A 12,374-nucleotide genomic window follows, 5' to 3' on the forward strand; every position below is an offset into this window, starting at 1 on the left:
AGGGATGTGCAGGTTAGGGTGGATTGGCCGTGCTAAATGGTCCCATAGTGCCCAGGGATGTGCAGGTTAGGGTGGATTGGCCGTGGTAAATTGTCGCATAGCGCCAGGGGATGTGCAGGTTAGGGTGGATTGGCCGTGCTAAATTGTCCCATAGTGTCCAGGGATGTGCAGGTTAGGGTGGATTGGCCGTGCTAAATTGTCGCATACCGCCAGGGGATGTGCAGGTTAGGGTGGATTGGCCGTGCTAAACTGTCCCATAGTGCCCAGGGATGTGCAGGTTAGGGTGGATTGGCCGTGCTAAATTGTCCTATAGTGCCCAGGGATGTGTAGGTTAGAGTGGATTGGCCGTGCTAAATTGTCCCATAGTGCCCAGGGATGTGTAGGTTAGGGTGGATTGGCTGTGCTAAATTGTCCCATATTGCCCAGTGATGTGCAGGTTAGGGTGGATTGGCCGTGCTAAATTGTCCCATAGTGCCCAGAAATGTGCAGGTTAGGGTGGATTGCCCGTGCTAAATTGTCCCATAGTGCCCAGGGATGTGCAGGTTAGGGTGGATTGGCCGTGCTAAATTGGCCTATAGTGCCCAGGGATGTGTAGGTTAGAGTGGATTGGCCGTGCTAAATTGTCCCATAGTGCCCAGGGATGTGCAGGTTAGGGTGGATTGGCCATGCTAAATTGTCCCATAGTGCCCAGGGATGTGCAGATTAGGGTGGATTGGCCGTGCTAAATTGTCCCATAGTGGCCAGGGATGTGCAGGTTAGGGTGGATTGGCCGTGCTAAATTGTCCCATAGTGCCCAGGGATGTGCAGGTTAGGGTGGATTGGCCGTGCTAAATTGTCCCATAGTGTACAGGGATGGCAGGTTAGGGTGGATTAGTCAGGGGTAAATGTAGAGGAATGGCGAATGGGTCTGGGAGGGTTACTCCTCAGAGGGCTGGTGTGGACCTGTTGGGCCGAATGGCCTGTTTCCACACTGTAGGGATTCTATGATAGCATTGAGATGACCAATTTCTAACTCATCAGCAGACGTCTTTCTCTGTCATGTCGCTGTCAGCTCTGATTAAATTTATCAACTTAACAACCTTCTTTCAATTCATAACTCCCATCCTTCTCTCAGTGTCAAATTCCAAACTTTTGCTGCTCCCTGAAGTTGTGGGATGAGTATTACAGAGCTTTGAAAGAGATTCGAAACACATCTGGCTATCCCTGAGCACGTCCAATGTGCAAAAGGTGAAAAAAACTACAGTCTTAGATCGAGAGAGCGGTTTATTTGTGTTATGTTAAAAAATAAGTTGCCACTTCAGGTTAAATTCACCACATATCAAATGTGACCCAGTGGTAGTATCCCTCCCTCCCAGGAATGGGTTCGAGTCTCTCACTCGGGATTAGATTACTTACAGTGTGGAAACAGGCCCTTCGGCCCAACAAGTCCACACCGACCCGCTGAAGCGCAACCCCAATACCCCTCCATTTACCCCTTACCTAACACTCTGGGCAATTTAGCGTGGCCAATTCACCTGACCCGCACATCTTTGGACTGTGGGAGGAAACTGGAGCAAACCCACACAGACACGGGGAGAACGTGCAAACTCCACACAGACAGTTGCTCTTAGAAGATGCTCCACATTGAGCCAAGCAACTCAACTGTCAATGGCGAGAATCCCTCCGATATGCCTTCAGTCAGAGATGAAGGGGCTTTCTGGTCAGGCTATAGCATGAGGGCTTCGCAGCGGTCTACCTGGATTAAATGACCCCGCACTAAGAGCGTCACCAAGGACGGCCAAGTGCGTTTCAGTGAAGTTTACATTTGAGGGGGCTTTCTCCTTCATGTCGACTCATGGACTGACGGGGGGGGGGGGAGGAAAATGTGACGTTGCTCGTTTCGGAAGGAGGAGCAGACGATCAGAAGGTTATTAAGTGGAGAAAACCTGCAGAGAGCTGCAACATTAAGGGCATCGCAGGGGGGGTGGTGTACTCGTGCACAAAACCCAGAGAGCCAGGGCTCAGGCAAGGCTTGGAATAATGCTTCCCTTCATTTCAAGGGGGGTGGACTGTCAGAACAGGGGAGTCTCACGGCGCCTGGACATGGTGATGGGGAGTGCACATCTGGAGCAGTTTCGGTTGTCGAGGGAAGGTTCAGAGGTAGTTCCGGGAAGGCTGATTAGGATGATGCCCTGTTGTGGAGCAAATGGTAAAGAGGTTGGGACTCTGCTCACCGGGGTACAGGAGAATGAGAGGTGACCTCATCGAAACATTCGGGTTTTTAAGGGGCTGGACAGGGTCAATGCTGAGAGGATGCTTCCCATCCCCCACCCCCGTCATGGGAGGGTCTAGGAACAGAGAGGGCACGGTCTCAGAATAAAGTGGGCGGGGGGGAGGAGGCCCGATTGAAGACTGAGATGGGGAGGACCTTCTTTCCTCAGAGGGCTATGAGCTCCTTACCACAGAGAACCGTAGGAGGGGGCAGAGGCCTTGTGTACATTAAGGCTGAGAAAGATAGATTCTTGAACAGGAAGGGAATCAAGAGGGGATGGGTAACGGGCAGAAAAATGGACACGAGGAATATCGGGCCAGGCACAGAAAGCTTGAGGGGCCGAAAGGCCAATTCCAGTTACTGTTTCTTAATGTTTACAGTCCAACAAAGAGGGGGGAAAAATACAGGACTCATTATCGAGGTTTTGCAGCTCCTGCTCCTATTCAAATTACCCACATTAGTTTTCTGCCTTTGAACAGTTTCGGAGACTTGAAAATAAATGGTATGCAAAGCTCACAATGAGCTGAAGGATCGCAGACGACAGTCATTAGAGATGAGAGCAATTTACTTCTGCATTTCAGAAAGCAAGTGAGAGACAGACTCAGGTAAGGAGGGCGCAATAGAGAGAGGGAGAAAGAGGGAGAGGAAGAGTGAGGGACAGGGAAGAGAGAGAGAGAGAGAATGAGAGGGAAAGAGAGGGGAAGAATTAAGGGAGAGAGAGAGAGGAAGAGAGATAGACGGGAGGGGAGAGAGAAAGGAGGGAGGGAGAGAGAGGGACAGAGAGGGAGGTGGGGAGAGACAGAAGGAGAAGGGGGAAGAGAGAAAGGGGGCGGAAAGGGGGGGGGAAGAGAGAGAGAAAGAGATATAGAGAGAGGGGAGAGAGAGGGACAAAGAGGGGGAATGGGGAGAAACAAGAAGGAGAGGGAGAGAGAGAGAGGGAAGATGGGGGGGGGAGAGAAAGGGGGGAGAGAGAGAGACAGGGGAAGAGTGAAATGGAAGGAGGGAAAGAGAGGGACAGAGGGGGGAGAAAAGGGGAGAGACAGAGAGACGGAGGGGGAGAGAGACATTACTGTCGTGGGTCAAAATCCTGGAATTCCCTCCCTAGCAGCGGTGTGTGGGTGTCCTTCCACCACACAGACTGCAGATGTGCAAGAAATGTGTCTCACCGTCACCTTCCCAAGGGGCAATTAGAGGGAGGGCCAATAAATGAACAGAACAAAATCACATTTTGCTTTCCTACTCAGCGGAATGGAGAGTTGTCCCTTGAGCCTTTTCAACAAGGTCAAAGCTGCAGCCTGTTCTGAACAGGCCGACTCGCACTTTGCCTGAGAAGTGAGGCTGTGTCTCAGAAGAAAAGATTAAAAACTGCGTCCTACGGCCATGGGCGTAAAAAAAAAACTTCACTGCATGAAGAATTCACGCTGTGCTCAATACCATGCACAAACTCTGACAGGGCCCAGGGGTCGGTCCAGCCCGTTCTGGGGAAAGGCCGGGCAGAGCTGCAGGGACTGAGGCCTACGGCCTGACTCACTGCGAATCCCTGACAAGCTCCTCTCACCTTCTGCTCAGCGTAAGTCAGGAAGCTCAGGCCTCATGGTGGTCACACACTTCATCATCTCCACACTGGTTACCCCGGGGGTGGCACTGTTTTCGGAGTGAGGGGCCAAGTTTATTTTTCAACAGGATTCCATCCAGGGGCAAGGGTGGAGAGAGTGAAAGGGAGAGCAAGAGAGATTGAGTGTGAGAGAGAGGGGGGCAGAATGACAGAAAGAACAAAAGAGAGTGAGAGAGTAAAACAGTGAGATGGAGTGACAGCGCGAGAGTGGTGAGAGTGAGATAGTGAGAGACAGCAAGAGGCAAGAGAACGAGACAGGGTGAGAGTGTGAGAGAAAGCGTGAGAGAGGGAGAAGAATGAAAGAGAGAGAGACAGTGAGAGTGAGAGACTGAGATATACAATGACAGGGAGAGTGTGGGAAACAGTGAGAGTGAGAGACTGAGATATACCATGACAGGGAGAGTGTGAGAGACAGTGAGAGTGAGAGACTGAGATATACAATGACAGAGTGTGAGAGACAGTGAGAGTGAGAGACTGAGATATACAATGACAGAGTGTGAGAGGCAGTGAGAGTGAGAGACTGAGATATACCATGACAGAGCGAGTGTGAGAGACAGTGAGAGTGAGAGACTGAGATATACAATGACAGAGTGTGAGAGACAGTGAGAGTGAGAGACTGAGATATATAATGACAGAGAGAGTGTGAGAGACAGTGAGAGTGAGAGACTGAGATATACAATGACAGGGAGAGTGTGGGAAACAGTGAGAGTGAGAGACTGAGATATACCATGACAGGGAGAGTGTGGGAAACAGTGAGAGTGAGAGACTGAGATATACCATGACAGAGAGAGTGTGAGAGACAGTGAGAGTGAGAGACTGAGATATACAATGACAGAGTGTGAGAGACAGTGAGAGTGAGAGACTGAGATATACAATGACAGAGTGTGAGAGGCAGTGAGAGTGAGAGACTGAGATATACCATGACAGAGCGAGTGTGAGAGACAGTGAGAGTGAGAGACTGAGATATACAATGACAGAGTGTGAGAGACAGTGAGAGTGAGAGACTGAGATATATAATGACAGGGAGAGTGTGGGAAACAGTGAGAATGAGAGACTGGGATATACAATGACAGAGAGAATGTGAGAGACAGTGAGAGTGAGAGACTGAGATATACAATGACAGAGTGTGAGAGACAGTGAGAGTGAGAGACTGAGATATATAATGACAGAGAGAGTGTGAGAGACAGTGAGAGTGAGAGACTGAGATATATAATGACAGAGAGAGTGTGAGAGACAGTGAGAGTGAGAGACTGAGATATATAATGACAGAGAGAGTGTGAGAGACAGTGAGAATGAGAGACTGGGATATACCATGACAGAGAGAGTGTGAGAGACAGTGAGAGTGAGAGACTGAGATATACAATGACAGAGTGTGAGAGACAGTGAGAGTGAGAGACTGAGATATATAATGACAGAGAGAGTGTGAGAGACAGTGAGAGTGAGAGACTGAGATATACAATGACAGAGTGTGAGAGACAGTGAGAGTGAGAGACTGAGATATATAATGACAGGGAGAGTGTGGGAAACAGTGAGAATGAGAGACTGGGATATACAATGACAGAGAGAATGTGAGAGACAGTGAGAGTGAGAGACTGAGATATACAATGACAGAGTGTGAGAGACAGTGAGAGTGAGAGACTGAGATATATAATGACAGAGAGAGTGTGAGAGACAGTGAGAGTGAGAGACTGAGATATATAATGACAGAGAGAGTGTGAGAGACAGTGAGAGTGAGAGACTGAGATATATAATGACAGAGAGAGTGTGAGAGACAGTGAGAATGAGAGACTGGGATATACCATGACAGAGAGAGTGTGAGAGACAGTGAGAGTGAGAGACTGAGATATATAATGACAGAGAGAGTGTGAGAGACAGTGAGAGTGAGAGACTGAGATATACCATGACAGAGCGAGTGTGAGAGACAGTGAGAGTGAGTGACTGAGATATACCATGACAGAGAGAGTGTGAGAGACAGTGAGAGTGAGAGACTGAGATATACCATGACAGAGAGAGTGTGAGAGACAGTGAGAGTGAGAGACTGAGATATACCATGACAGAGAGAGTGTGAGAGACAGTGAGAGTGAGAGACTGAGATATACCATGACAGAGAGAGTGTGAGAGACAGTGAGAGTGAGAGACTGAGATATACCATGACAGAGAGAGTGTGAGAGACAGTGAGAGTGAGAGACTGAGATATACCATGACAGAGAGAGTGTGAGAGACAGTGAGAGTGAGAGACTGAGATATACCATGACAGAGAGAGTGTGAGAGACAGTGAGAGTGAGAGACTGAGGTATACCATGACCGAGAGAGCGTGAGAGACAGTGAGAGTGAGAGACTGTGATATACCATGACAGAGAGAGTGTGAGAGACAGTGAGAGTGAGAGACTGAGATATACCATGACAGAGAGAGTGTGAGAGACAGTGAGAGTGAGAGACTGAGATATACAATGACAGAGTGTGAGAGGCAGTGAGAGTGAGAGACTGAGATATACCATGACAGAGAGAGTGTGAGAGACAGTGAGAGTGAGAGACTGAGATATATAATGACAGAGAGAGTGTGAGAGACAGTGAGAATGAGAGACTGGGATATACCATGACAGAGAGAGTGTGAGAGACAGTGAGAGTGAGAGACTGAGATATACCATGACAGAGAGAGTGTGAGAGACAGTGAGAGTGAGAGACTGAGATATACCATGACAGAGCGAGTGTGAGAGACAGTGAGAGTGAGTGACTGAGATATACCATGACAGAGAGAGTGTGAGAGACAGTGAGAGTGAGAGACTGAGATATACCATGACAGAGAGAGTGTGAGAGACAGTGAGAGTGAGAGACTGAGATATACCATGACAGAGAGAGTGTGAGAGACAGTGAGAGTGAGAGACTGAGATATACCATGACAGAGAGAGTGTGAGAGACAGTGAGTGTGAGAGACTGAGATATACCATGACAGAGAGAGTGTGAGAGACAGTGAGAGTGAGAGACTGAGATATACCATGACAGAGAGAGTGTGAGAGACAGTGAGAGTGAGAGACTGAGGTATACCATGACCGAGAGAGCGTGAGAGACAGTGAGAGTGAGAGACTGTGATATACCATGACAGAGAGAGTGTGAGAGACAGTGAGAGTGAGAGACTGAGATATACCATGACAGAGAGAGTGTGAGAGACAGTGAGAGTGAGAGACTGAGATATACCATGACAGAGAGAGTGTGAGAGACAGTGAGAGTGAGAGACTGGGATATACCATGACAGAGAGAGTGTGAGAGACAGTGAGAGTGAGAGACTGAGATATACCATGACAGAGAGAGTGTGAGAGACAGTGAGAGTGAGAGACTGAGATATACCATGACAGAGAGAGTGTGAGAGACAGTGTGAGTGTGGGATAGAGAGTGTCCCACTTAAGCAGGTGATGTGATATCCAATTTCCACCTTTGAGACATTACATTCTTTTATGGGATCTCTGCATCGGTGTCTGGGCCCAGCATTTCCTGCCCATCCCTAATGGCCCCCGAAGTGGGTAGTGGTGAGCTGGCTCCTTGAACAGCCACTGTCCCTGGTGAGTAGATACACGCATGGTGCTGTTAGGGAGGTCCGTGTGTGTGCATGATGTTGAAGGACCAGGAGCTGTTGTACCACCTCACACTCATACACATTCACACACATGTACTCCCATTCACACACACACACACACACACACACACGTACTCCCATTCACTCACATACACACACAGACACACACACACACTCCCATTCACTCACATACACACACACACACACACACACACCCATTCACTCACATACACACACACACACACACACTCCCACACACACACACACACACACACACACACACACGTACTCCCATTCACTCACATACACACACACACACACACACGTACTCACATACACACACACACACACACACACACACACGTACTCCCATTCACTCTCACACACACACACGTACTCCCATTCACTCACATACACACACACACACACTCAAACACACACACACACACACACACACACACACACAATCCCATTCACTCACAGACACACACACACGAATGCAAGTGATGGACAGAGAGAGGGACAGGGACAGACACACGGAGATAGACAGATGGGCAGACACAGACACGCACATATACATACACATGTACACACTCAAATTCACAGACAGACACACACACACTTGAAAGAGGATAACAAAAGGAGGCAGAGACATTGTGGCAGGTAGAGGACATTGAGGGAGTGAGGGAATGCTGGAACAGAAGGGATGACAGAGAGAGAGAGAGAGAGAGAGAGAGCGAGAGAGAGAGAAAGAGAGAGAGAAAGAGAGAGAGCATTGCAGAAGGAACCAAAGATTGGAAAAGAACGAAGCTCATTGCCGGAGGAAGGATTCTCAAATGTTTCTCTGAACGCTGTCCCAGGGGACCAACTAGTGAAAGTTTCAGAGTTTCCAAGCTGCTCCGTTAATTAAATTCCTTTAACTTCCTCCCCCAGCACATAGCCTGCAGCAACGCTCTCTGTTCACTTTAGGTGCCCTACTGTAATCATTTAAGGTTTAAAAATGTCACTGGAAATGAATGATTAATGTGGCCCCGGTCTGCCTCCCAGTTTACCTGCGAGCTGGGCTGAGCAGATCATTCCTTTCTGCTTTTGAGAGTGGAGTTGCTGTTTTACACTGTCTAACATCTCATTGTACTTCACACAATGATTCACCGGGCCCAGGCGTTCAATTATTCCCTCTGTTCTTCCTGCTGTTGGTTTTTGTTCCTTGGCTAATTTAGGAGCTATCACTACTTCCCCCACTCCTCCCAAATGCTACCTTACTTTTAATATCAGCACTACCCAACCACCCTTTCAGCTCCTCACATTAAAAATAGCCCTGTCAAATTGTGGGCGCACACAGACTCATAGAGACGTTCAGCTCTTCAGTCCCATTACCTCCAAGCCGACCAGATATCCGAAATTAATCTCGTCCTGTTAACCAGCACCCAGCCCACATCCCTCTAACCCCTTCCTATTCATATACCCATCCAGAAGCCTCTTAAATGTTACAATTGTACCAGCCCCCACCACATCCTCTGGCAGCTCATTCCACACACGCACCACCCTCCACATGATAGAGCCTTGGGTCCCTTTTATATCTTTCCCCTCTCACCCTAAAAGGGTCAAAGGGCTGTCCCAGAGCAATCTTGGGTTTGACCCGGGAAATTAACTCTGTTGTTTTCTAACGCTTCCCACTGAGGCTGACAGACCTGCTGAGATTCTCCAGCACTTTTAGAGTTTCCTCAGGCAACCAGCACTGACCTGCTTTCGTCCCCCCCGTTCCTGACCCCCTCCCAGACCCCCTGTAGCAAACCCCACATGCCAGCTGCGGTCGGAGGTCAAATGAAACTCCGTGGATCTGCTTCAGGCTTCTTCCCATCATCCCCAGTGACCCGTCTCACCTCGCAGGACTGGGGGAGTGGGGTCGAGAGGTCACACTCTCACTGAATGCTACAACAGGCCCGAGGTGCTGAGTGGATTACAATCACCTCTATTTCCTGTCTTTCGGAAGTGCAGGGGATGGAGGGGGAGGTTTGGGGGTGAGAGGGGGCGTTGCTGTTCCCTGTACACATCACCTCAGGGATAAGGCTTTCGAAGTATCAGCAGATCCTTCACCTCAGTACGCCCCCGGGACCATCCCGAACTCACACAAAGACATAACCCACAGCAACGGTTCAAAGATGGGATTCAGGGATGAGAATTCCTTACGTGTTCACCAAAACCATTCGTGTGGCTTTGCCTGTTACAGAGGGGAGTGGGCATTCCTGGTCTCACTCTGTCAGTCCCTACACTCCTCCCTATCCCTGTAACTCCCTCCAGCCCCTACACACCCTCCCTATCTCTGTAACCTCCTCCAGCCCCTACACCCCTCCCTATCTCTGTAACCCCCTCCAGTCCCGACACACCCTCCCTATCTCTGTAACCTCCTCCAGCCCCTACACCCCCTCCCTATCTCTGTAACCCCCTCCAGCCTCTACACTCCTCCCAATCTCTGTAACCCCCTCCAGCCTCTACACTCCTCCCAATCTCTGTAACCCCTTCCAACCCCTACACCCCCTCCCTATCCCTGTAAACCCCCTCCAGCCCCTACACCCCCTCCCTATCCCTGTAAACCCCCTCCAGCCCCTACACCCCCTCCCTATCCCTGTAATCTCCTCCAGTCCCTACACCCCCTCCCTATCCCTGTAATCTCCTCCAGTCCCTACACCCCCTCCCTATCTCTGTCACCGCCTCCAGCCCCACACCCCCTCCCTATCTCTGTAACCTCCTCCAGTCCCTACACCCCCTCCCTATCTCTGTCACCGCCTCCAGCCCCTACACCCCCTCCCTATCTCAGTAACCCCCTCCAGCCCCTACACTCCCTCCCTATCCCTGTAACCTCCTCTAGCCCCTTCACCCCCTCCCTATCTCTGTGACCCCCTCCAGCCCCTACACCCCCTCCCTATCTCTGTAACCCCCTCCAGCCCCTACACCCCCTCCCTATCTCAGTAACCCCCTCCAGCCCCTACACTCCCTCCCTATCCCTGTAACCTCCTCTAGCCCCTACACCCCCTCCCTATCTCTGTAACCCCTCCAGCCCCTACACCCCTCCCTATCTCTGTCACCCCCTCCATCCCCTACACCCTCTCCCTATCTCTGTGACCCCCTCCAGTCCCTACACCCTCCTCCCTATCCCTGTAACCCCCTCCAGCCCCTACATCCCCTCCCTATCTCTGTGACCCCCTCCAGCCCCTACATCCCCTCCCTATCTCTGTGACCCCCTCCAGCCCCTACATCCCCTCCCTATCTCTGTGACCCCCTCCAGCCCGTTCAACCCTCTGGGTTCTCTGAATTGCTGGTCTCTGTGAGCCCCCTGTCTGCTCCTAGTCCCATCGATCCTCCTGTCAGTGGCTGTGCCTCACTCCGCCTGCCTCCTTTGCTCTGCACTTCCTTCTCTAATCCTGCCAGCTTGCTCTCCCACACTCTCCTGGTCTCCGGCGTTCCTCGGAATTCAGCTTTGCGACCGGAAGGCTTCCGTCCTCCCTGTCCCTGAATCCCGGAAGCGATTGCACGAGAGGGCAAGCTGGTGAAGCTGGGGGGTGGGAGTATGGGGTGAATGAGCCGGAGTGGGCGAGGGTAAGGGAGCCTTACCCAGGAAATGGAGCAGTTTCTGTGCCCGGTTCTGTACCGGCCTCATGAGGATGAGGTCGGGATTCTCGTCGATGAACTGAGTGTCCACAGCACCGTACAGGAACTGGTCGTTGCTGAGCACATTCTGCAGGAACGGGATGTTCGTCTGAAAGGCAGAGGGACACGAGGAGTTAATCCAGAACCACGCGCGGTGGGCGGAGCTACAAACACAGCCAGTGAAGAGCTGGCCCTTCGGCCCCTCTGCCGCACCATGCTAGCACATGTCCAATTGTCCCACACTGCCATCATACCCCGTTGTATCATTGGTTTACTGGTCATCAATTGCTCACTCTCTTGAACTTAATGACTGAATGTTCCCATTCCTCAGAGTTTGAGAGTTCCAAAGAGTCATAAGACCATGAGACATAGAAATTAGGCCATTCAGCCCATCGGGTTAGCTCCACCATTCAATCATGGCTGATAAGTTTCTCAACCTCATTTTCCTGCTTTCTCCCTGTAATCCTTGATCCCCTTGACAATCAGGAACCTATCTATCTCCGTCTTAAATATACTCATTGACCTGGCCCCCACAGCTTTCTGTGGCAGTGAATTCCATCGTTTCCCCACTCTCTGGCTGAAGAAGTTTCTCCTTATCTCCATTCTAAAGGGTCTTCCCTTTACTCTAAGGCTGTGCCCTGAGGTCCTAGTCTCTCCGACCAAAGGAGACATCTTCCCAACATCCACTCTGTCCAGGCCATTCGGTTTTCTGTTTGAATCAATTAGATCCCCCCCGCCCCCCATCCCTCGAAACTCCATCGAGTATTCACCTCAAACGTTCCTCCTATGTTAAGCCTCCAAATTGAAGATGTTTCTCCTCATCTCAATCCCAAATAGCACGCCTTTTCTTCCCGGCCTTTGTTTCTAACCTATTCCTGGGGTGCAGGCACTCATTTCCCAGGGATGGTGGAGGATCCCCCAACCCCCCAGAACCGGGCTCCAGGAAGCAGTGGGGAGGACTGGGCTTCAGTTACCGCGACGCCATGACCCTGGGGGAGCAACCACAGGGTGCCCAGAAACCGCCCAACACCCATGGGCACCGCAAAGGGGCTGCAGTCCCCTGCCCTGAGCCCCTCAGGGACGACATTTCCCGTTCACTTTGTGAGTCAGGTTGAATATAGGACTGTAGAGCACAGTACAGGCCCACCATGTTGTGCTGAGCATTTATCTTAATCTAAGATCGACCTAACCTCCACACCCCTCAATTTACTGCCGTCTACGCGCTTGTCCGGCAGACGCTTAGATGTCCCGAGTGTCTCTGAGTCTACCACCACTGCTGGCAGTGCATT

At 50.7% G+C, this 12,374-nt stretch overlaps 1 protein-coding gene across 4 annotated transcripts in view; it reads right to left on the minus strand.

Annotated features, from left to right (window-relative positions):
* Positions 1-12,374, minus strand: part of LOC132836369 (pyruvate carboxylase, mitochondrial-like) — a 721,522-nt gene that overhangs the window by 167,721 nt on the left and 541,427 nt on the right. For all 4 annotated transcript variants that reach the window (XM_060855868.1, XM_060855869.1, XM_060855870.1 and 1 more), the window contains one exon: positions 11,050-11,194. In XM_060855868.1, coding sequence (XP_060711851.1) covers positions 11,050-11,194 — 145 coding nt within the window. The remainder of the gene's footprint in view (positions 1-11,049; positions 11,195-12,374) is intronic.

The sequence above is a fragment of the Hemiscyllium ocellatum genome, chromosome 46, assembly GCF_020745735.1.
Source record: "Hemiscyllium ocellatum isolate sHemOce1 chromosome 46, sHemOce1.pat.X.cur, whole genome shotgun sequence".
Taxonomy (NCBI): Eukaryota; Metazoa; Chordata; class Chondrichthyes; order Orectolobiformes; family Hemiscylliidae; genus Hemiscyllium; species Hemiscyllium ocellatum.